The 24003-nt window shown below is 48.8% G+C and overlaps 7 protein-coding genes across 7 annotated transcripts; 4 read left to right on the top strand and 3 right to left on the bottom strand.

Annotated features, from left to right (window-relative positions):
* Positions 1–2910: 2910 nt before the first annotated feature.
* TRIVIDRAFT_117213 (uncharacterized protein) lies at positions 2911–4581 on the top strand (the record flags this gene model as incomplete). The annotated part of the gene is made up of 4 exons (XM_014098630.2): positions 2911–3489; positions 3769–3949; positions 4155–4490; positions 4553–4581. The coding sequence occupies 4 exons, from the start codon at positions 2911–2913 to the stop codon at positions 4579–4581; spliced, it is 1125 nt and encodes a 374-aa protein (XP_013954105.1).
* A 5118-nt stretch (positions 4582–9699) lies between these two features.
* TRIVIDRAFT_231292 (uncharacterized protein) lies at positions 9700–11805 on the top strand (the record flags this gene model as incomplete). The annotated part of the gene is made up of 1 exon (XM_014098629.1): positions 9700–11805. The coding sequence occupies one exon, from the start codon at positions 9876–9878 to the stop codon at positions 11424–11426; it is 1551 nt and encodes a 516-aa protein (XP_013954104.1).
* A 464-nt stretch (positions 11806–12269) lies between these two features.
* TRIVIDRAFT_83253 (uncharacterized protein) lies at positions 12270–13574 on the bottom strand (the record flags this gene model as incomplete). The annotated part of the gene is made up of 3 exons (XM_014098628.1): positions 12270–12945; positions 13166–13237; positions 13447–13574. The coding sequence occupies 3 exons, from the start codon at positions 13516–13518 to the stop codon at positions 12655–12657; spliced, it is 435 nt and encodes a 144-aa protein (XP_013954103.1).
* Positions 13575–13923: 349 nt separating this feature from the next.
* On the top strand, positions 13924–15509 carry TRIVIDRAFT_111698 (uncharacterized protein; the record flags this gene model as incomplete). Its single annotated transcript, XM_014098627.1, has 5 exons — positions 13924–13965; positions 14039–14078; positions 14347–14471; positions 14583–14704; positions 14760–15509. 4 exons carry the CDS (start codon positions 14039–14041, stop codon positions 14866–14868), a joined length of 396 nt encoding a protein of 131 aa, XP_013954102.1.
* A 1571-nt stretch (positions 15510–17080) lies between these two features.
* Positions 17081–17563, bottom strand: TRIVIDRAFT_156018 (uncharacterized protein; the record flags this gene model as incomplete). Its single annotated transcript, XM_014098626.1, has 1 exon — positions 17081–17563. A coding segment is annotated over one exon (483 nt), but the record flags the coding sequence as incomplete, so codon positions are not given.
* Positions 17564–20269: 2706 nt separating this feature from the next.
* On the bottom strand, positions 20270–20977 carry TRIVIDRAFT_58356 (uncharacterized protein; the record flags this gene model as incomplete). The annotated part of the gene is made up of 1 exon (XM_014098625.1): positions 20270–20977. The coding sequence occupies one exon, from the start codon at positions 20975–20977 to the stop codon at positions 20270–20272; it is 708 nt and encodes a 235-aa protein (XP_013954100.1).
* A 544-nt stretch (positions 20978–21521) lies between these two features.
* TRIVIDRAFT_193288 (uncharacterized protein) lies at positions 21522–23053 on the top strand (the record flags this gene model as incomplete). Its single annotated transcript, XM_014098624.1, has 5 exons — positions 21522–21647; positions 21724–21796; positions 21856–22030; positions 22091–22319; positions 23009–23053. The coding sequence occupies 5 exons, from the start codon at positions 21522–21524 to the stop codon at positions 23051–23053; spliced, it is 648 nt and encodes a 215-aa protein (XP_013954099.1).
* Between the last annotated feature and the right edge of the window lie 950 nt (positions 23054–24003).

The raw sequence follows: 24003 nt of genomic DNA, 5'->3' as shown, positions 1-24003 counted from the left end.
CATTCTCGCTAGCGCCACACTGGAACCATTGCTCTGGGCTGCTTAGCCGCTGGGGCTCTTGATTACTCGTACTATGTACTCCGTACTCTGCTCTGTTCTTGTCCTGTCTCCTCTCTCTCTCTCTCTCTTCTGGCCACCGACAGACGGACAGACGCATTGAGCAATTCAAGCCAAGGCTTTTTCATCATTATTTTTTTTTTCCTTCTCAAAATTAATCTCGGCCGCCCGCGAGTGGATGGCCGCCCAGCAACGCACTCGAGTCCGTTTGCGGCGCTTTGGCCCGTGCTATGTCGGTTCTGTATCTGTACTGTGCGCCGCCTCTTCTCTTCTTGTACATACATACGCGGCGCTGTCAGGCAACCAGGCGTTGGCCGTTAATGGCACTACCTCCGGCCTGACATGGGCCCTTGGAGCCCTTCCACCCACCCCCCACGACAGCAGAAGCTCCATTGGTGACATCCTAGGCTAGCCAATGCTGCGTCTCCATTGGCCGGCGGCTGTGATTGGCCATTATTGCTGTGCGAGAGGACAGGGCAGAAGAGAAAAACCAAGAGAGCCAGCCAAATGATGGGAAAAAAAAAAGGCGCAGATCTGTTGCGCTCCACGAAGTGAGGACAGGACAGGACAGGACACATGCAAGTATACACGCTGCGCGGGTACTCCATGAGTGCGGCCTCGGCAAACACGCACTGTGCATGTACGAGGACCACACACTCGTCGGGCAAGGGTGCGCGCGCATTCCACTGCGGCTGGCTTCGAATCAATCTCCAGGCTTCAGCTGTCCCGCTTGCTGGGAGCGTGCTTGTACAAACACAGAGTAGCCAGTATCTGGGCGCCCACCGAGGACCCCGGTAGCTGGGAATCGCGTTTGGCTTCGACGAGTACTACTAGGTATGTATGTATCTCGACTAGGTAGCCCGAGGCACGGGCGACGTCGCGCACGCTGGAGAGGAGAGGAGAGGGGCGAGCCAGTGACTGGACTGACTGCTGAAGACTCGACTCGACTCGACTCGACTCGACTCGAACTCGACGCGATACTGTGCCATGCAATACGGTTCGATACGATTCGAGCTTCGATTACTCGTACACATGTTGCATCAGGACTCAGCTTTGCCACATCTGTCGTGTCCGATAGAGCGCCTCTCTGCCGCCACAGCCATTGCAGGCATTTGCTGAGCCCAGCTGGGGTTGAACTGGGAGGGGAAGGCCGACGCAATAGGTTCGCTCTCTGCAAGGACAGGGAGGGTTTTGGCATCTCATTCGCCGTCGTCGTGTTTTTTGTCTTTTTGCCTTTTGTCCACTCTGGGGGTACGGAGTACATGCACTGGCAGTCACACCCCCATCAGGTTTTTTCTTTTAATTTTCCTTTTTTTTCCCTTATGCACCGCTCACCGCGATCCTTCACCAACAAACGGCGCCCCCCCCGTCATCCGTCAAGCGAATTGATTGATTGCCTGACGGATTGCCTGCAAACGCGCCTCTCAAGCTCCAGGTACGCGCACGCAATTGGCACAACAAGAGCCCGCCTCTCGTCCAAAGTGAAGTGCCGAATCTCGACTCCAAGCGCAGAACTCGCTCGCGCTACGACGGAAATAACCCGATTCCCACACCCCCCCCTCCAGCGCCTCTCTCTCTGGGTCAGACGCTCGGATCGTTCCTCCGTGTTACTGGCCTTGGAACCGATACTGTGCTGTACATGCAGTAGTACTTTGTACTTGCATCTCCCACAGCGCTGGGTTTCTCGTTCTGGGTCCGTCTGGAGGTTGGTCGCGCTGCTCCAAAATAAACCCTGGCCTGCTCTCGTGAGTCCCACCCTTCTTCGTCCCAGCCATGTACCTGTACCTGTGCCTGTCCCTCTCTGCAAGGCCTTGCTTGTCTTCCCCATCATTTCAATTTTTTTTCTCGTGCGTGGTCCCGTATAAAATCTTCGTCCCGCACCAACTCGCCCTGCAAATCTCGTCGCCGTCATAAACTGACTGAGAGTTTTCCCCTCCCCAAAGCCAGACCAGAATCCTCGCCCCGCCACATCTCTTGTATGCCGAGTTCGCCTTCTGGAACTAAGCGCCTCATATTCAGCCAGGCAAGCCCAGCTCTGCGTCGCGCCCCGTGTCAGTCTATCAAATTCGACGACGGAGCGATAGAGAGCAAAGCTACACCCCCCTTGGTCCTTGCCCGAGTCATACGCTAGACTCTCTTGGACCTCACCAAAACCCCGGCTTGATTTCAACACTATATTAGTAGTTGGATCCCCAATCTGTGCGACCGGACGCCTAGCTTTACTTTAGCCCCCCTTCGAAACTTTGCCTGATCGCGGGCAAGCAAGCAAGACATCCCTGACACGAGATCCGCGCTTCCAAGGACCAAGACTCCTGGGCCTCTGGAGCTAGTGCGCATCACGCACCCCAAACCACTCCATCAACCGAGCATTTTTTAACAGCAACTTGGCAACTTGTCGCTACGGTATACGCCGCCGCCCCAGTCCGCGCTACTATTGCCGCCGCCGGCGATATTACATATACTAGCCATTGCTGCTTGCGCCGCCACCGTGACACCAAGTGTCCCCCCCCCGGAGCAGCCTACTCATCACTCTGCCTCTGACTGCTACTATTTCTTCCTTCCCCCTGCACCATCTTGGAGACGCGAGTGCTTGGAAACTAGTCTTGTCTGGACGCCGTCTCTTTTTTCCTTTCCACGCCAACCTTGTGTGGAGTTCGGTAGCACGTTCCTGGGCAAAGCCAACGCAAACCATCAACATCGCGACTTGGGAGTTTTGATCATCTTCACAACTTCCGCATCTCGTCGCTGATAAAGCAACGCAAAAGCACCAACTGAAAGAAGGAACAGAGAACTTGTCAAGAGTTCTCTACTCGTCTTTGGGCATCGCCATTGTCGATTACCTCGAGTGTTTTTATGGACCGCGGTGCCACCCAGTTCTCGCAGTCAGGTTTGCCCTCGCCCTACTCCAGCAGCTTCGGCGACCATCATTCTGAAGGATCGTCGGCAGAACACGCGTCTGCTGCTCAATACCCGGGGAAACAAGACTATCCCACCTCTGTGACTCCCACCTCGGAGTACAGCGTCTACCCTCCCTCGGCGCGATCAGGGTCTTTCTCGGCGGATCATATCCAGCGTTCATACCATCCTTCCAGCAGCGCGAGCAGCGGAGGTATGGCGCAACAACAGAACAGTCCGTCTATGCCCCAGCACAATGGGCCTAGCCATCAAGCCCACCCCGTCAATTCTGACAACGATGTGCCTATAGATCCGTCTATTGCGGCTCCGAGTCCAACCTACCCTTATGGGCAGCACTCGCCGTATGCGCCGAATCCAGACATGTCTCATGGCTACTCCCATCCCAGCGGAGGCATGTATGCGCAACCCCGACCCGACTGGGCCGGGTACAGCCAACATGGAGCTCCTCCTTTGACTCCCGGCCACCCAGTCTATGCCCAATCCCCAGCCTCTGCTCCTCAGCAAAGACCCAGCCAGGTACGTATGAAATGCGACGGTGGAAATTTCGCCAAGTGGAACAAGAAAATTTGGAAAAAAAATTGAGCGGGAAAAAGTGGTTGGTCTCGTCAAGAGGGGGAGGGAGGCAGCTGTCAATCTTGGCGCGCGTCTGCAATTGAGTGGGCGCGCGCGCGAGAGAGAAGATGCATACCACCCAAGACAGAAACAATCCTCTGCCCAAGAATCCCCTCAAGTTTCCACTAGCCTTGTTACTAGCACGGAGCGCACCTACTGACGTGAATTCCCTACTCTAAACAGGTTTACTCTTTCGTGCCCATCCCAGGCGCGCAGCAGCACAAGCGCCCCCGCAGACGCTATGAGGAAATCGAGCGCATGTACAAGTGCGGCTGGAATGGATGCGAGAAGGCCTACGGCACTCTGAACCATCTCAACGCGCATGTCACCATGCAGTCTCACGGCCAAAAGCGAACTCCCGAAGGTAGGTTGTGGTTTTTTTCCCCCTCTTGTTTCCCTTGCAATCTTGAGATGTTGTTTGCCGCGACCAACCCTCTAGTTGCAAGCGTTTGACTACTGGACTTCAAGGCTCAGCCACGTGGTTGAATCTTGAAGAGAGATAGCTGACACCAGTTACCCGCGAAACACGTCCTGGCGAATGTGCATAGCTAACAGGTGATTGAATCTAGAATTTAAGGAGATTCGCAAAGAGTGGAAGCAGAGGAAGAAGGAGGAGGAGGCTCAGCGCAAGGCTGAAGAGGAGCGACAGAGGGCGGCAGCGGCCAATGTCGCGCAGAACGGCGGCGGCGATCCCCAGGCTCCCGATGGCGCGTCTTCCTCTGGATATCCCACCAGGCCTGTCCAGCTTCCTCCCATAGGCTACCAGCCCAACCAGTATCCTGCTCCCCCCTCTGGCAACGTTGGACAGCAGCCCATGCCGGAATATGGAACGAGCCACATGTACTCCAACTACCAGCCTCACTCTCCCTATGCTCAGCCCAGCCAGCAGAACATGTATAGCCAATGTACGTTGCCGACCAGAGTTGCGACATGATTGAAACCCTCCCTCGTGCTAATTATCGAACAGCAAATGGAGCGCCTCCCCCTAGCCACTAAATAATGACTTGGTGAGCTGTGGGTGCCACCATTGATCTGGGCATATATGACTTTGCTGGTCGCAAAATACCCCCTCCCCTCTTCACGCGTTGGACATAATGATTTTCTTTTCTGTTTTTTGTTTTCCACCCCGGCAGCAGGATGAAAAAAGAGGTTGTGTTGACAAACTTGACTTCTGGAGGAAATAATATCTCTGTGGGATGTTGCCCCGGTTTCAGGGTGTACCTCTCAGGGTTTGGGTACTTTGCCGACCAGCATCTTAATTAAGGCGGCACCCGTGTTTGATTTTGCAGCAGTTTGAGGTGGTTTTTGTTTTCTTTTTTTCTTTTTTCCCTTTTCTACCCATGTTCGAACAAATTTCCTTATTGTGTGTTTTCAATATTTTCTTCGGCTCTTTCGCACTCCCGCATTTGGGAGGGCATTGGTCTACGGTTACTGGGGGGGTTGCATTGGCAGAGGCACTCCGGGGATGGTCGGCTCTTTCATGGCGTGATGCAATTTTCAGGGGCGGTTCGGCGCAGAGGATACGGAGTACTGAAACCACGGCGGGTGAAGCACCAGGGGTTTCCCGGTAGCTGGTCTGAGGAAAAGAAGCTGCTTCTGTATCGCCGCAAGGCGAAAAACGCGATACGACTTGTCAAGTGAAGGGAACGCTCAGAGCGCTGGAAATGGGTGCGTAAAGACGGACTGGCTGGACTCTTGGGCCCTGCACAGGCTTCTGCGGACTTTGGGACGCAAGGGCTAAGCAAGCAACCCAGGGGGTGGAGGACTTTGGAAACATTGGAAGGAAAATGAAGGAGAAAAAAAAATGGAAACCCGGAAAGAATGGAAACTATTTTACGCCCTTTTCGTAAAGACATTGAGGCGAAAGAACGATTTGTGTAACGCTTGTTTTGTAACGTCTTTTTCTTTACTCTTTTTTTTCTTTGTCGAGAGAGAAGTGTATACGATAGCAGCAACCACCTAAACAGTCATTACTGGTATAATATGTGTGTCAAGAGCTGAGGATACGATGCTTGTTTATATAGGTATCATATATATATTCCGTGCGCGTATAAGCAAAGTGCGACAATGGTGATGTGTGATATGTGGTTGGTGATTGATGATGGATGTTTGATGCATGGACATGGACATGGACAGTCGGCAACACCAAGAAGGGCGATCTATACAAGCACCTCCATCCGCCGTGATGCGCCTCTGGACCCTACGCACGTTGCAAGCTTGTTTAGTCTCGCATCAGAATCGAGACTAACCAGCGTGCCATGCAGTCGGGACGCGCCAAGCAGCGACCCAAAAGCTAGTGTCGAATTTAAAGAATTAAAAAAAAAAAAAAAAAAAGACCCCGTCAGGCTTGGGTGTGACGAACACGGTACGGGTGTGATGGTTACACAAGACACTTTTGACATGGGTTCGGATTTAATGGAGTTTTTTTTTTTTTTTTTCTTGGTGGTGGGATTCGGGAGTAGCGTGCTTAGGTATATACCTTTTGTGCTAACGGGTGCGCGCGTGCGGCTTTGGCGCGCCATGTGGGATTTGATGTGTGTGTGGATTGAGACTTTGAGAGGACTAGGGGGACTTTTTATTTTTATTTATTTTTATTGATTATTATTTTAATTATTGGTTTGGGTTGCGTTGCGATGGTGGTTGGATTTTGATGCTCGACAGGAGGCGTACGAGGCTGGGCTGGGGATTGGGTGAACGAGCGTGGGGGCGATGCGATGCGATGCTTGAGATGTCAAGCGGGAACTGCATACGGGGTGAGAAGGAAGAACAAAAAAATAAATAAGGAGAAAAAAAAAAGGCCACGCGAGAAGTGAGACAGTTTCATGTTTGTTTTGATGGGCGATGATTTTCTGTGTGCTACGACGGGATGCTGCATGTTCGGGGGAGGTTTCGCTTCAGATTATACTACGTGTGTGCATTTGCGGGAGTAGAAGAAAAAGAAAGAGCCGCTAGAATATTCGATACTGGCTTCTTTTTTATTGGGATTGTGCGACGTGAGATGCGATGATCTTATTCAGACGCTTAGACATTTTGCAGGAATGAGGAATTCGATGAATGTTGTTAGTGAGACAATGTGGCATTCCAAAGCTTGTTGAGAAATGCGCAACAGAAATGCCAGAACAGCCACGAGCTTCTAGAAAGGCTTGGCGAGATCTACGCGGGAAAGGCTGCGGGACGACGCGCAAAGGGAAAAAAAACCTACATGCTAAGAAGTATTTCCATTGAAAAAAGACAACACTAAAGGGGGCGTGTGCAGCGAAAAAAAGAATGGGAAGAATTAAAGGGGGAAAAAACACGAGGCCCTGTTTTTAACGTTTTGCCTGGCAAATAATGTCTTTATTTTAGTCTTTCTGTCCGTTGCTGGGCGTTTTGGTCTAAATTGGTTCCGTTTTTTGCGTGCGGCCGAGGGGTGGGCGGATTGGGGGATTGGGGGGAGAACCGGTTGGTGAGATAGTGGCACTAGAGGTTTTTTTTTTGGTGGTTGTGAAGATGATTGTACTGTTACGTTTTGATGAAGTAGACTGGATTGGGGGTTTTGATTACTAGATGTGTTTTTGGTGGGATGAGTGTCGAAGGGGGGTGCTTATGGTAGACTGGCTGGTATAGATGTATACGGATTACTTCAAAGTCTTGCAAGATGATGTAGCAGTAAAACCATAGAGGTATATAACCACATAAACAAGCAAAGCGGCCAAGACGGCTTGCAACAAGGCTGGGCCCGCGGCTTTAGACTGCGTTAGAACGGGTTTTGGACGGCTTTGCTAGATCGCCCGGTTATTAGGCTGCCCGGTTTCCTTTTAGTGGGTGTACGATTTCGAAAAAAATAAAAATAAAATAAAAAATAAAAAAAAATTAGATGGTTTCTAGAAAAGGACTATGCTAAAGAAAGGCGAGGGGGCGAAATGTTTTGGGAAGCGTGGGGTGATGCAGATTACTACATGTTGTCTGTAAGCTGGACGTCGAAGCATGAGACTCTCTTTGAGGAAAACTGGTTTGTTTTCGGCTTGGTAATGGAGATGATGCTCATGATGAACAAGAATTAACTGAGCTATGTTCTACCTACTATTAGGCGTAGAGAGAGTTCAATATGAATCCAAGTCTTTCCTCTAAGCAACAGCGCATCGTACCCAAAACCCCAGACGCACACACCCTCCCTCCTCTCGATAGCCTCACCTCACCACAAAGGCCTAGCATTAGCATAAAAATCCACCCACCTCGCAAGGGGGAAACCAAAAAAATGGGATGCAAATGTGACAGCGGGCTCGGCACGCAAAAAGGGCGGCGGCCGTGGTGGGAACACGAGCACTGACGCCCCTCCACTCCTCCATCCCCCCCCCTTGCCAGGAAGGACTAGAGAGTACAAGTATAGGTATGTAGATTCGCCTTGTTTCCCTTGGTTTAATTTTCGTGCGACGACTTATTTTTGCGCACCCCTTGCTTAGCGCCTTGCACTGTGTTGCTGTGAGGACCAGGTTTGGGACATCGTGGGTTTTTGTTGTTTTGGGAGTTAGTGCCATCTTGGGGGCGATCTGGGGAAGCATGGTGATTATATATTCGATGTCATGCTGCGGGAAAGGGGTGATTGGGTAGGGCTGCGATGTGACACGACGAAAATCTCGTTAATGGATATGCCGTAAAATCGGTGTCACTCCAACTCAAATAGAAAAACCTCATGAACAATTTTTGAATTTCACATCAACTTTCCAGCTTGATTCGCCGCAAGCGCAACGATTCCGGAGTTGCCGCCCATTCCTTTGAACAAACGTGACAGAAGCTGACCGTTGCCGCAAAACACTCGTAAGCATGCCGAACCCCGAACCAACGGGCATGTTGATGCGAGATGACCGTGAGTGTAATCTGTTAGAGGCCGCGGTTTGCTCATGTTTGACAGCCCTCGCACGGGTTTATGCCGGTGTATCCGGACGCTCTCGTGATAGCATGGGCCCTGGAAGTGTCCCAGCGGGAAATCAGGAGACGCCTTGTTGGGCTTGTGGGAGAGTGCTGACATGGTGTGAGAAATGCCAATCTTGGGGGTTTTTGGTGTAGCGGCTGGGATTTGATGGGTGGTAAATCATCAGACTTGGTGCTTGTAGTGTAAACTTTTGTAATGGACAAGCAGGAGAGCCTTTTCATCCGTTTTCTTATGATAATAATAAATTATGATATTTATCTTTTGATATTTTCACAAGTGACGAGTCACAGGGAGCGAGCAATCGGATGATGCCGTGGGGGGCAGACGGAAGTATCTGAAGTTACTCCATCCGGTATATGTAGATGTCCCAATACATGCACAAGTACAGCTACACTTGCCCAAACTCCCCAAACCCTTTAACTTCCAAGCATTTACCCCTGCCCCTTGGACTATCGCATTCTTGCATTTCGACAACGTGGGAAAACAATGGCCTAGCTAAAAGCTAAATTTAGTAGAACACGTTCTTATTTAGTTGCCCGATGGATGGACGGACGCCCCCCAAGCACTAACGGGTAGCTTTTTTTTTTTTGGTTCCCTTGGAGTTTTTTTTCTGTGTTGGATAATACCACCGTCTGCGGTGCTAAAGGCGTAGTGCGAGCTTGGCCAGGGCCGTTGAAACTAGTGCAGTGACAGACTTCTTGTAGTTGTATTTTTTCGTTCATGCTTGGGAACGGCAGCTAAAAGAGTTGGTTTGAGGGACTAGTATTGACGGGGTTTCTTGATGGTTGTCGTCATGGTTTTGTTGCTGTTGTTTCTCACCCCTCTGAAGCTGTTCCCTGTTAGCGCCTTGCCTTTAACTTGCCGTTACCAGACTGAATATGGCATGCAGCTTTTCATATACTCGCATCCTCCAAATGAGATTTCTCCTTAGACATAATTAATTAATTACCTATCTCTTTCTTCCTACGCATCTTCCACGTGCATCAATACCTGTCCCGAATGCATCCACCTGGACAAAGTTATGGTGTCTCTTCCTGGGCTTGAGCTTCCTGCCTAACAGACCTAAAGCGGCTATAGAGCGGATAACGCCACCAAACAATTTGCACGTCAACCTCGCACCTTCAAATACTCGCCTCACTGCAATCCAGAACTCCAGCATCGTCTTCTCATATCAGCCGCAACTGATTCTTCATAATTCTGGAAGCAGTGTGATTTACTAAACTCGCATTATCAAATTTTCGTTACGACAAGGGCTTGCAAGAACACGCACGCCCAAGTCTTTGCGCCGCATCGAGTTTCAGCAGCACATACCTATCCATATCAGGCAAACACCCAGCACAACCGCCACCATACCAAGAAATATCGCCCCTTCTCAAACATGGCTGGCGAACGCCCGTTCCCAGCATCGCCTCTGCCCATAGGCGGGCTGAGAAAACCCAGCTCGGGTGCTCACTCAACAATGTCCCACGACTCGGTGCCGGTGCTCGGTGCCCATCCCTACGGATCTCTACATGTTGTCCAGCCTGATCAAACCATGGATACAGAGGAACGAGAAGATAGCCTGCCACCTCCACTAGATCCGCCGGAGAACCTGGGAGATCGGAAACGGGTTCAGTTTAGCAATGTTCAGCCAGAGGCCCTGGACGACTCGTCGACTCGTGTGGCCATCAACCATTCCATGGGCGGAGGAGATGTGGTGCTTATTTTGGATCTGCCTGAAGTCTATCTCGTCGGATACGACACGACCTCATTTACTGCCAGGCATTTCGGAGGCATCAGAGATATACCGCCCGGCCCTCATTTCTTTTGGGTAACTCACCCCGACAGCGGCGCCGTCAGGACTGGTTTCTGGATTGTATCGTCCGGCACACACCAAGTTCATGTTTTGCAGTGGGACAAATTTAACGAGACTGTTCTTGAACCATCACGAGCAGAGGCCAGAATCCAAGCTGAAAATCTTGTCAATTTTCACGACAAGCTGGTGCCCTACAACGACCCGTCGTCGGTCAACTCGGGGGTGGAAAAGCTCGATGAGTCTGTCCAAAAAGCTTCGAGTGAGAAATTAAAAGTTTGGAAAAGATTGTCTGGGAGCGTCACCGAAAAAGTCCTTGGCCGCGTGACAGGGCAGCACGCAAACAGTTGGCACGTCGACACGACGGATCGCGTCAAGGGGGCTGTGCTTTTGGCTGCAGAGATGGAACTCGAAAGGAGATTCTCAAACCATCTGCTTCAGTCAAGAGAACTCAACTTTAGCTTCTCGCAGCACTCGAAAACATATTCTGCTGATACTATGGGGGCTGCTCGAAGCCTGGCTGCTACGGATGCGACACCCTACATGATGTCTGTCATGAATGAGCCCAACAAGGAACTGTCCGAAGATGACGTCGTTGGAGAGCTTCAGTTTGCCTTTATTGTTGGTGTACATCTTGGAAATGACGCCTGTATTCAGCAGTGGTGGCATATGGTGCTCAAGCTGATCTTCAAGGCCTATCTATTGCCAGAGCACCGCCCAATTCTCGCCGCTAAGCTGCTTCAAACCGTTGCCGCACAACTTGAATATAGCTCCGAGTGGCTGGATGAATCCATCATGGACTATAGCGGCTCAAACAGCCAAGAGCTGAGACTCGCCCTCATCATCTACAAACGGCGGCTGGATGAGGTCCTCAAGGGCCTCGGCGATCTCGCCACAGCCGACCAGCTCAGAGTTGGCACCTCGTTCGCCAAGGTGGAGGCAGAAGTCGTGGAGCTCGGATGGGACTTGCACGCCGACTACCTGCGAAAGGGCAAGGTGATGATGGAAGACGGCGAGGAGGTGGAGGTGGAAATGGCGGAGCTGCAGGCTGAGGACGAGCGCGGCGAGTGGGCGCCCGAAGTTGTCGAGCTCGATGAGCATGGACGCCAGCGGGACTTGGTGTCGTGGAACGATTAGGGGACTGCGGCCATGGACGAGCGCGAGCGAGATATGGAGGATGGCAGCGTGCAGCATGAGGAGCCACGGGAGGGATTATTTGCTAGCTGGATTGGCTTGGGTGTGGTTTCGAGGATGGTGAATGGGAGGAGGATGAGTGCATTGAAGAAGGCGAAGAAGCGGATGATTTTGTCAGAGTCTCCTTGAATGGGTTTTCTTTTCTCTGGGTTTCAGTAATTGTTAATCCATGTTTGGCGTTGGGGGCTGGGTGGGTGAATATGGAGCTTGTTTTGATAACGGTTGGATAGGATGAAAAGAAAAGTGCTATGGCTACTTGGGCCTATGGAAGCAGTTGAGAGTCTGCTGTGCAGACGGGCTTGAATAACATAATGTTTACTCGATTGAGGCTTTTTCTAGTCGAGACGCTTGGGAGTGTCTTTTTACGGATGTCTAGTTATGGAACAGCAAGAGATTCTCTTGTCTTTTCGAGGGATATCATTTTGCTTGTTCTCGCCGTTTGGGAATATGGGTGAGAAACCCTGTCAGGAGGACGTGCCCGTACAGATAAGAGAGAGGCGCTGACCTTTGGCTCGGTTGAGATCCTTGCTGAGATGCGGATTGATGGTACATTGAGCATGAAGAAACAGCATGGATGAGCTTTGAAGCGGACAATTGTCGCCATCCCTCCGCGCAATGGGGCAAGTAGTTCACGATAGGGACATGTGGATCTGTTGGCTGGAGGCTGGATATTTGGGCTGAGGCATCGTTTCATGGCTCGTCCTTGGCGCAATGCGGGTTATGGGCTTCGACTGTCAGTTTATAGCACAAGTCCATATTTCGTCTGGCATGATGGAGAGCGAACATGATGGCTTCATAGGCTTGCATTTCTCATCTTGAAGACTATGTGACGATCCTTTACACGCCACATTCCTAGAATACACGCACACACAAACATTCACATACATGCACGTCTCTGCTGCACTTTGTAAACGTTTGAAGATTTCATTAGCCTGCCAGACCCGTTACAATCCGCCCAAAGCAAGGCCATGCAAATGCCAGTGGGAAACCTATCCCCGTGCCAGGGAATATGCGACTCCGGCCCCTTTTGTATTCCACATCCTGAAAAGCTGCAAAAGGAACAGCAGCCCAAGATGCTTCTCTGTCGACCATTTCTTCTTTCCTCCTCGGTCCTCCAACTCCCAACAGCGCCAAAAACGCCCACCAGCCAGGTTCTTTGTCTTTGCGCCCTTTATCGGTAAGACTTCTGGTACCTGGCACGAGCACCGGGACCACCGAACTTCTTGGGCTCGCAGCGGCGGTTGTCAGCGACCAGCAGGGTGCGGTCGAACTGGACGAGGGCCTGCTTGAGCAGGTTCTTGGAGTGCTCGTCGACGTACTTCTGGTAGTAGGCGATGAGGGACTTGGCGATGGCCTGGCGGATGGCGTAGATCTGAGAAGTGTGACCACCACCGGTGACGCGGACGCGGATGTCGACGTTGGCGAACTTGTCGAGGCCGACAACCAGGAGAGGCTCGTAGACCTAAAGAAGCAGAGTCTTAGTATGCGTGTTTTTCTCTTGTCTTGTTCGATCATCTCTGGCAATTTGTGGCCGTCTCCAATATCATCTGTCAAGGGAGTCCCCCCTCCAACTTTGCGTTCCCCAATGTTTGACAAGGGTTTCGTCTCGAGATGAATTGGAGGCGGCCACAGAGCTTTCGAGTCGTATCGTAAAGGAGAAATGAAAAAGATTGCGTGCGTACCTTGAAGCGGAGGACCTCAGGCTGGACGAGAGACAGAGGACGACCGTTGACCTTGATCAGACCACGGCCAGCCTAAATGATAGCCAAATGTCAGCATTTCCACTTGTTGATTTGAATCCTGAATCCCAAATCTCCGTCCCATCTCCCAAAAATGAAGAAAAATTCCTCCATGACGTGAAGCTCGTCTCCCCACATCTGCCGGTTCATGTCCCAAATCTCCATCTCTCCCTCCATTTCCCCCCCAAAACCGTGACATCGCTCTCGTTCTTCGTTCCACTAACCTTGCAGTGGGCGACGGCGGTGGCCGTCTTCTTCTTGCCGAAGCATTGCACGCTCTGAGTTGTCGTCGACATGGTTGCTGGTGGTATGTCTGAGTTGTTGCTGCAGTCTCGCTTCGCTTCTCGTCGTGATGGTGCTGGTCCCCTTTTCGCCTAGGACGGATTTTTTTGCGTCCCGGCACCAGCGTCTCCAGCGGAACAGCGAGAGGGTTTGTGCCCTTAATGTGCGCTATCCCTCTTTGGGCCGCACGAGCGAGGAAAAACCTATCAGAAGCGCGCTGCAACTTTTTTTTCGCAGTGGTAGGCCGGGGTACGTACTGGTGGGCTAGTGGGGTTACCGTGCTGTATTCTTGGTGCGCCCGCCAAACGGAGAGCAAAGGGCAGCACAGTCGCACCGCCCACACGTGATGCGTGCCCTAAACCCTTTGCCTTAGTGTTCCGATTGTGGCATCCGCCAAAATTTCGCATCGAGTGAAGCATCACGCCGGACATACTCAACCACAGCCCGACTAAGCCGTCAAGGTACGTTATGCCGATTCAATTTCTCTCGTGAGATCCTCCTCGTCACCGAATCTAACGAATCTCTCTGTTCCAGATGGTCGCCGCCAAGAAGCACGTCCCCATTGTCAAGAAGCGTACGTCGAAATTACCACGATTGGAATGAGGAGAGAGGCTCCTCGAGATACGGTCGCCTTTGCTGTTTTTGCCCTATTCTCTCTTGTCCGACTGCCTTCGATAGCCCACACGACGAATGGACAAATTTCGACGAGACGACTTTGAAGCGCAGTTGGATTGGTTTGACATGGGGCAAAACGGACGAGAAAAACCGAATCGAACCTCTTTTCTTTTCCCATCACTCCAAATCAAGGCGTTGGAACGTGGAATTAACTAGGAGATTTGCAGACAAGACCCGCTTCGCCCGTCACCAGAGTGACCGGTTCGATCGTGTCGATGCTAGCTGGAGAAAGCCCAAGGGTATCGATGGACGTGTCCGCAGACGCTTCAGGGGCACCATCCGCATGCCCAAGGTACGCTCTACTCATGGGGCGGGAGAGAAAGACGAGAAATCTTCTTCTCCTGCCGCCGGAAGAATTCTACCCCAAGGGAAAAAAAATTGCTGACGCTGGATGTAATGATAGATCGGCTACGGATCCAACAAGAAGACCCGTTTCTTGACCCCCTCCGGCCACAAGGCTTTTCTCGTCCACAACGTCAAGGACCTTGAGCTGCTGCTCATGCACAACCGAACCCACGCTGCCGAGTACGTCACTTCTCCAATTGTCTGGAACCTTGCCCCGACTAATCTCTTTCCACAGGATTGCCAGCGCCGTCTCATCCCGAAAGCGAATCGACATCATCTCCCGCGCCAAGCAGATCGGTGTCAAGGTCACAAACGCCAAGGCCAAGGTCACAACGGAGGTCTAAGTAGACCTAGGCGTGCACGGGGACTTGAGAGAGAGGAAAGTCTGTCGGTATCATCGTGTGTGGATGGGACGATAGAGAAAACAAAAAATAAAGCATTTAAAGCACACACAACAACGGAGAACAAAAAAAGATTAAACAGTTCACAAAGCTTGTTTTTGGCACTCCTGTGTTGTCGTTGTTTTTTCTCAAAACTCTCCGGGTTTATCGGGTTTTTTTAATCTCTGGAAAGGAGGGGGCGCATGCAGTCTTTGCTGCTGTCTTGTTTTTTTGAAAGAGAGGTGCTACGGGTTGCTTTTATTGCCATGCGCGCATGCATGCTGCATTGGAGAAGAGAAGACGTATTGTCCAACTGCTAGGGAAATATGACGCACCGTTGACGACAATGATGAGTTTGCGTGCTGTGATGTGTCTTGCCCCTGGCTATGGTGTTTATTGAGCATGAGAGAGCATGTGAGAAGGCTATATGGGCCGATTTTATTTGCTTACAGACCAAGTCAAAACATATTGCCGCACATTTACCAGACGTGATAATACACCACAAACTCATTGACAGACGACACTCGAGGAATCAGCAAAGAGGCTCACCCTCACCATTTCTTTACGTTTGCCTTGACCAACTACGAATCTACAGTTGCTTGCTCATCATGTGCCTTTCATTCACTATCTCTCTGCCAAAGTACTCCGTAATCAAAAGTACTTGCAAATACTAAAAAGCCCACACATCAAACTTGAGAGTCCACTTCATCTTCGGCCACCCCACTCAAATCTACCAAGTTCTCCATCAGCATCAGGATGATCCTCCTTTCTCCGGTTCAACAGTCCCTCAAAGCAAGACAACCCATCTACCTACCAAGAATAATAAAACCCCTGACGTATAGGGACCATACGAGCAAACTCATGATTGGAACTCAAACTGCACATCATTTCGTAGTTTCATCCAAGGCACTAGAAAATATTTGATATTGCCCAATCCATTCAACCAACGTGTTCCCTCTGTCCCATCCCAACACCGCCAGCTGCGTACAGTTAGTAAGTTGAAGCAGTGAGAATGAGATACATGTAGCTCCCCAGCTCCATCTCAAGGAAGCATTATAAGCTGGTTACATCACAACACCAAGCACATACGACCATAGGTAGAGGAGAATTCGGGGTCCCGTCTGCTCCCCCATAGACAAGCCTCTAACCGGCAGATTAGTAGTTGAGTGGGTGACCATCAGCGAACACCGGCTGTTGTATGTTTTTTGCTTTTTGATATCTCAGGTCAACTTGTCCACTTAAACCGAATTGCCTCTGTTTCCAAGCACATACGACCATAGGTAGAGGAGAATTCGGGGTCCCGTCTGCTCCCCCATAGACAAGCCTCTAACCGGCAGATTAGTAGTCAGGTGGGTGACCACTGGCGAACACCGGCTGTTGTATGTTTTGTTTTTTTTATCTTGGCTCTTCTTTTTTTTTGATGGTTCTGTCCACTTGTGCTATGTGGCGTACGCTCGACGAGCCGGTGATTACTAGCGTCTTATACTTACATATGATTGGTTCCATTGCTTACCTAGGTAATAAAGACTGGTCACTATAAGGATAGTAAGCTGGGGCTAACAGATATATAAGTTACGGGGATATTCCAGCTTTAAACTAACTATATGTATGTAGGGTCTCCGAATATTTTATTATTCTGACTTTATTTAGGTAGACTACGTATAATATCTCTTTTTAATGCGCCGTGCTTTATACGTGGTGTCCTTTCCTATATGACTGTTAAGGCTAATTGTATCGTGGTCAATAACCTGCACTCTCTTGTTATACTACGATTGATGTCAAATATCCCGGTGAGCTCCATTAAGAACGTATTGAGGAGCATGATAATTGGCTATTGCAATCGGAACTGGAAGAAATATCTGTGAAAAATAAATATGCATACACATTGACATTCAAAATCAGCTAGGTGAACTCATCCCCTTCTCTTCAACTGAGTCCTATATAGTGTAGACAGATTGTCAACATCCATCAAAATCTTATTCAGTCTCTCGTTTATTGTAATAGCTCTGATCATCGACTTACTTCCTTCTCCACACCTTCCACCCGGTCCGTAATAAGACCCTCGCTCGCGGATCTAGAAAGCTTGACTGCTAGTTGCTGAAGCCTCAGTCAAGCCCAACAGGCAATTCGAAGAGCTTGCAAAAAAGGCTGTTGAAAGCCGGTATCTGATCTGGTTTTAATGCCGCCTCTTACGAGGCAATGTGTCGCTGGCATCGTTTGAGAGACGGCGTTTTGACTCCTTCTCAGGCAAGGCAACGCTGGGCCCCAAATCATCATCACTGTCTGGATTATCGCTGTCATCGACGTCTAAGTCCTCGGTACTATGTCTGAGGAGAATTTGTACAAGACGTTCATCTTTGGCTTGATTCTTTGCATACCACATTGGCATTCTACCGAAATTGTCTGCTGATTCGATGTCAACTTTCCCAATGGCTAATAGCGTTGTCACGGCGTCATGATTCCCGCACATTACAGCGAATGACAGCGGCGAGAAGCCATCATTGTCAACCACACCAACAATAGTTGTATCTGCTTCAAGTAACAATGCAATAATATCCCGAGACGCTCTTTCTACCGCCATATGTAAAATCGCCCTGCCGTTTGGCTGACGATAATTGACATTTGCCCTGTTATCCATAAGGACCTTTGTAGCTGTATAATGATTTCTGACAACAGTGAGAGCGGCGACGTTACACACCGCCTTAGATCTCACTAACGGTTTTGCATTCTACACCAACGTAGCCGACATCTTCAGCTATATAAATCGCACCAATATCACAGCCAACAACGTAGACGTACAATTCTTTGACGAACGCCGATGTTTAGACCAGCACTAGGAACTTCTCTAGGCTTCGTTATATAAATGCATATACTGACCTGAACGAAGCTAAAAGGCACGCCGGGGTGGAGGGATGGATATATCCTCTTGGAGCTGCTGCTTGCTTGTGGCGCGGACATCAACATCACCGATAGCTGGGGTAGGACTCTGCTCTACAAAGCGATGAGGATAGGGTATTGGGTTACTGGATATCTTGAGCCCATAAAGATACTTCTTCGATATGGGGCTGACGTGGAAATTGTGACTAACTATGCCGACAAAACGCGAGACGATGAGAGGGAATCCTTGACGAGTCTTATAGAGGAATGTCGCCAGCAGTCTTCTATATCAATCAGCTTGGAAGTCCAACAGCTTATGAAAGAGTATGGACTAGTTCCAACACCGAAATTCAGTATTGGGCTCCAGTTAGCTGCTTGATATCATCTGTTTCGCTTATTCAAATTCGACTCGCATTGAGTCATATTTAAGAAAAGAGTAAGACCATGAATGTTAATCTAAGTTTTTTATTTGATGAGATAGCTGTACTATTGAATTAAGTAATAATGAGTTGATATACGGTAGAGATATACATTTGTGAGTGCAGGCGGGTAGTCTTGCTTCCTAGACTATTGGCGCTTTATTGCCAGTTTGGATTGAGAGTTCTCCCATTTTACATCCCTATTCCTACTTCATCGCCTTGAACTTTTAACGCTTTTCCAATACGAATGTCTTAATTTGTTCCTCTGGAGCAAAGACTCCTGTAATATCACGCTACCAGAGCAGCTACCAAGTACATACGGCCGTAGGTAGTGGAAAATTCGGGGTTCCGTCAAGCTCTTTATCCGAGTTCAGTGTCTTCCACTTTTGGCGTCTAGCGACACCAAAACGAAAGTCATGCACCTCCGTTTTTGGAGGTGAATAAACCGGCACTGAGAGATAAGATTATAGTTGATTAGAGTTTTACCAGCTTCTTCAAGGGTATTAATAGGAAGTAGAGATGGGCTGCACCAAATGGGTAATATCTAAACCAGAGAGCATAATGTCTCTATAGTATGTAGAACTGTATGTAAATTTGAGGCCTAGATTTTTGAGGAAGATTTGAAAGTCTGTCGACTGAAGCTTGGGAGAATTTCCAGAGCGACCTTAGGTTCAGCGTTCTCAACTGGCTCCGTGTCCTGCTCCTGGGCAACCTCAGCCGATGACGAGGTTGGAGACGACGGAAGCAACGTCGGAGACCCCGTTGTGGGACTTCCAAGTTTGGCACTGAAAGTTGTTGGAACATATGCTTCATTAGCTTTATCTATGCTCCGGAACTTAAATGATGCCCCGACCGAGTGGCTTTGAAGGTTGTGAGTTTTCCCTATGACAAATTTCGATCGTTCCAGAAGACTCCAGCTAGCCCCGGCAAACACTAACTTGAAGAAGACCAAGGAAACGACCCAAACTTAGAGAGAGTGAGCGATGTAGGTGGTGGAGTAAATCAAAGTTACTGTGAGGAGAGGATAACTGATGTATCCAGGCTCATTGGTGAAGAAGCCGTTGAACAGCAGAATGGAGACTACCATGAGAATTATCAACCACAAAAAGATCCATTCCCACACTATAATCTGTACCACGTTTCTGGTTAGCGGCATCCAGATGTCAACTACACAGGTCGTCGGTTTTCTATTCCCAGTAGTTCCGCTATAGTTTGCTGTCGCCCTTTAGAGACAAGACCATATCGCGGATCGCCTTCCATCTTCCCGATGTAGAATAATTGTATGATACCGTTGGACCGTCCGTTTCGCGCCGGCATTTTCGGTTTCCAGAGAGTACTGGCTTCTTCACTTGACAAAAGCCACGCCTCATTTATAAGGCGGCTGATATTGACCTTGATTGGCCTCCGCGGATAAAGGTAGGTAGTCGCAATGAGTGATCCTCGTTGAATGAGTAGAGTATACACGAGCGTCACCAGGCCGACAGAGATAACGGCAACGAGTGCTTCTGCGAGCCTAGCGCCAAAAAGTAACGTAAACATGTCGAGGCTCAACTCCGAAATGTCTCGTACAACTGGCATTTTTGCTGCGTATTCGAGAAAAGTAGGGAAAGAAGAATGTGAAAGAAATGGAGGGATATCCTGGAGAATCTCGGGTCGAAAGGCATTGAGATATGACAAATTCGAGATTGTCTCCAGGTATGAGGGTGGTAATTATACGAGGAATATTTCCTAAGTAGCAAGGTTTACTACATTCTTCCAGTTTGGCGTAAATATTAGCCCAGGGGATTGGTGGATGCAGGGTGTGGACGTTGCATTCTGCCATTGGGTGTATATTTCTGGGGGTTACAGTTGACCATAGGCGCCTAGGTATTGGGCCGTAGTGAAGCATTTCTAGCATCATCTATAAGAATGAAAGCTGTCGAGCAAGAAAATCGAGAAATTCCTAAGCTATGTCTAAATGCCCTGGCTGAAGTCTTCGCTGGTGTCAAACATGGTCTATGCCCCATTAATTGTATCTCAAAGACTTGTCGATTTTTATTTTATGACCGGCCAAAACATCAGATTTCTGTCTATGGATCTTTTATTAGAATATCCTCAGTCCAATCTTCTTTCTGCTGATCATACATTTCCCAAGCCTTATTTGCTATGTTTTTGCTGTTGAGGTTTGGATTCCCATCAGCAACACTCCCGGCAACAGTTAGCAAACAGATATGAATGCCTTGAGGACCGAACTTTTGGCGAAGAGATATCGTCAAGTTTTTTTGAGAAGCTTTAGAAAGCGAGAGGGAGAATAATTCCACTATAGGTCTCTCCGGGAGGTCGGAGTTGGTAACCATCAAAGTTGGCTTCGCCGTGGGATCTTGCCTTGCCAATAACGCGAGTTGAGGAATCGCCCATGTTGCAATGCGATAAAGCGAAATCGTAGAAATATGGAAATCCTTAAGGATGTCCTCTTCGCTTAACTCGAAGAAGGAGGATGTGGCCACAATGGCGGCGTTGACCAAGACGAACTCTAGCGCCCCAAGGTCGTCGTCAATTTGCTGGAGGGTTGTCGCGAGCTTGTTGCCGTCTGATATATCAGCGGAGTAAGTCTTGACTTGGACTTTATTCGCGGCGGCTTTGGTAACAGTATAGGCGTCCTTTTTAAGTTGAGCAGGGTTTCTCGCCACGAGTGCTACTTTGTTGAATTTTTTTGATGCGAAGATGGCAGCCGTGTGGCAGCCAATACCGGGACCGGAGCCAATGATGGCTACCGTATTATTTGAGCGTAAAGCCATTGCCACAAATGCCTAATGTAATAAGTAAAAGTAGAACTTAGAAAAACTAAGGCATTGGACTTTTTGCTGAGAGCTGTTTTCTAAACAGAAAGAGAACGAAGGATGTTAAAGCTCTAGTCTACAAAAGGTTGGTAATGAAAAATTACAAATCGTATCCATTGCCATCCTATTATAACTATTAATAATAAAGCAATCCCATGAGTAATGCGGAAACAATTCCAAAATTCGTACTGTCGAGAATTACATTTGTGTGCAGCTTATGATTGCTCTGGAAATTCCGTCCGAACTACCAGCCAGCGCAGCTACGTCTCTTCGGAACTTCCTACGCATCTATGGAACTCCCTGCGGTCCTCTACAATCGCTTAGGAGATGACTGGGCACCACATTAGAGCTTACGGAAGTTCCGAATAAATGTTATTTTGCCTGGAAAACCGCAGAGGGAGATCGCAGCTGTGTTCATCCATGCCTTATATAAAAATATAAGGCCGGAGCAAAAGCACCTTCGCTATCAAGCCCATCTTTACATACATACGCAATAGGCAACATGGCTCTCAAATTGATAGGAACCCCAAAATCTTCATGTACCTTGAAAGTCCTCCTCACCCTGGCGGAGAAAGGCATCTCCGACTACCGATTTATCGACATTGACCTGATGAAAGGAGAACAAAAGGCAGGCATAATATCCACGTTAAATTTGCCTGCTATCTGTATCTGAAAGTGAGAGCTAAATGAAACCTATGTTCTAGCTACCGGGTTACCTCGCTAAACAACCATTTGGCGTCGTGCCAATCCTCGAAGACGGCGATATTTCCTTATACGGTGATATACACACGATTTCGGTTGAAGGGGGAGAAAACGACTTCTAATACATCTTGCAGAATCTCGTGCTATATGCCGCTATCTGGCCAAAAAATACGAGAACCTCGGTACTGCTTTAATTCCCGACCTGTCCGATCTCAAGACGATGGGTCATTTTGAGCAATGGGCGAGCGTAGAAATGGCGAATTTTGATGCTCTGGCTCGTCCACTACAGTGGGAAGTGATTTTCAAACCGTAAGAGCCTCATTTTTAAGTATACTGGTCGTTATTGACACCGCCTGACACGAACATTAGTCTCGCGGGAGAACCGAAGAATGAGCAGCTAATCCACAGCCTCGTGGATACGCTTGCCCAGAAGCTGGATGTTTATGATAAAGCGATTCTTGCTGAACAAAAGTACATGGCAGGCAACACGTTCTCCATAGTAGACATCTTTTATATGCCTCTGATGTCGTACTTGTTCCGTATGGGTTTTGGAGATATGATTACGGATCGTCCAAATGTAAAGGCGTGGTGGGAGAGTGTATCAAGCAGAGACTCGTGGAAGCAGTTTGGCGTGGGTGCCACGGTGTAACTTGAATCGCTCTTCAGCGCAGAAATATTTGTAAAAGAAAATATTGCTTGGACGCTGTGAACTTCAATAAATTCGATCTCCCTGTCTTTGTTTTCGCATACTGGAATGATTTTTGTACGTACTCATAGGTATATATAGAAGACCGCTAAACTCAAACGCCAAAGCAATCGATTCTTATAAAAAAGAAGAAGAAGAAGAGAAAAAAAGAAAAGGAAAAAAATTTCAAGGACTGGATGCAAAAAAGGTGATCTTTATAGCATCAAGGCTACTTCCGAGCAAATTTTTTAGTGATCATTAATTGCTACGGCAATGGCAAAAAATGCAACTGGGTTCATCTTGGATGGTTGTAGAGAAAATTTTGTGCGGTCACAATTACACCTTGTCACACTATTCTACACCTAGACTTGCTATCGGCCTGGCTGTGCTCCTAGACACAGATTCGTGTCAACAAGTGAATCTGTGGCAGGCATAACCACCAGCTTATCTAACCTAGAAGGCGTGTACAGAACTCCTGATGGCATAGACGAACGCACCATGTCACGTAACGCTGCTTTAATTCTTCCAAGTTTTCATAGCCACGACTAAATTATCCTACGAGCTTGGCCATGCCTCCACTTGTACTTCCAACCGAGCTCCAGGAAAAGCCAACTGCGCCACCCCAACAGCAGTCCACGTCGGCTTGAATTCGTGTCTTCGCAACCAGCCAGTGGTGATCAAACCAGCACTTTCTTCGATATCGAGATGATAACTGATGACTTTGAAGACCTCCGTGGGTTTCGCACCCGCAGTTGCAAGTGCCGCCTCTATGTGGTCTAGGATTATCTCAACCTGTTGCTCCAGGGTTGGTGCAAGAGTCATTGTTGCGTCCACTCCTAACATTCCTGCAAGAACAACAGCTCCGTTGGGCAATTTAGCTGCCTGCGAATAGCCGAATGTATCAGCCATCTTCTTCCCGGCGTCGTGATTGAAAAACTTGACTGAAGAGGGCATTGTGTGTAGTACTTTATGTCAATGGGATAGATGACTGGATGATGATGGATGCAGACGGTTGTGAGAACAACTTTGGTAAATGAACTTGACAAGTTCAATTATCCTCTGTGATGTGTATAAGTAATATTCTCCCTGCATCCCCAATAAAGATTAAACTTTTACTATACGGAAGTTCCGAACTGTGATATTCGGACGGCTCCTACATGGAGACATCTGGTGTCGGTAGCAGAGTAGTAGTATCTGATCAATATGCTTGGTATTATTAATAGAAACTCTTTCTATGGCGACAAGTCTGGTCAAATTGTGCTTTATAATCGAAGAATGCTTGCCTGTATAGCCGGAGAGGAATGATTACAAAAGACAGAACGACATTTTGCGTGGGCAAGCTGCGGATCTTGGGCCACATTTATGCGGAAATTCCGATACGGAAGCTCCGCTGCGTCACCAAAGGCATCGCTGACGCCTTGGTTATTAGAAATCCGTAGCTTGTTTTATAAGCACCTGTGCTTTTACTGTTCAGCACTACCGTAGTCTGTTGGAAGCACTGTGAATGTAGAATTGACAGCGATGAAACTCATACACACCGCCCCTGGTTATCTCCAGGTCCATTTTAGGTGCCCACAAGCCGATTGATTCAAACAAG

This window comes from Trichoderma virens (genome assembly GCF_000170995.1).
Source record: "Trichoderma virens Gv29-8 chromosome Unknown TRIVIscaffold_82, whole genome shotgun sequence".
NCBI classification, from domain to species: Eukaryota; Fungi; Ascomycota; class Sordariomycetes; order Hypocreales; family Hypocreaceae; genus Trichoderma; species Trichoderma virens.
Note: the sequence above shows the minus strand (reverse complement) of the source record. Positions and strands in the feature narration are given on the sequence as shown.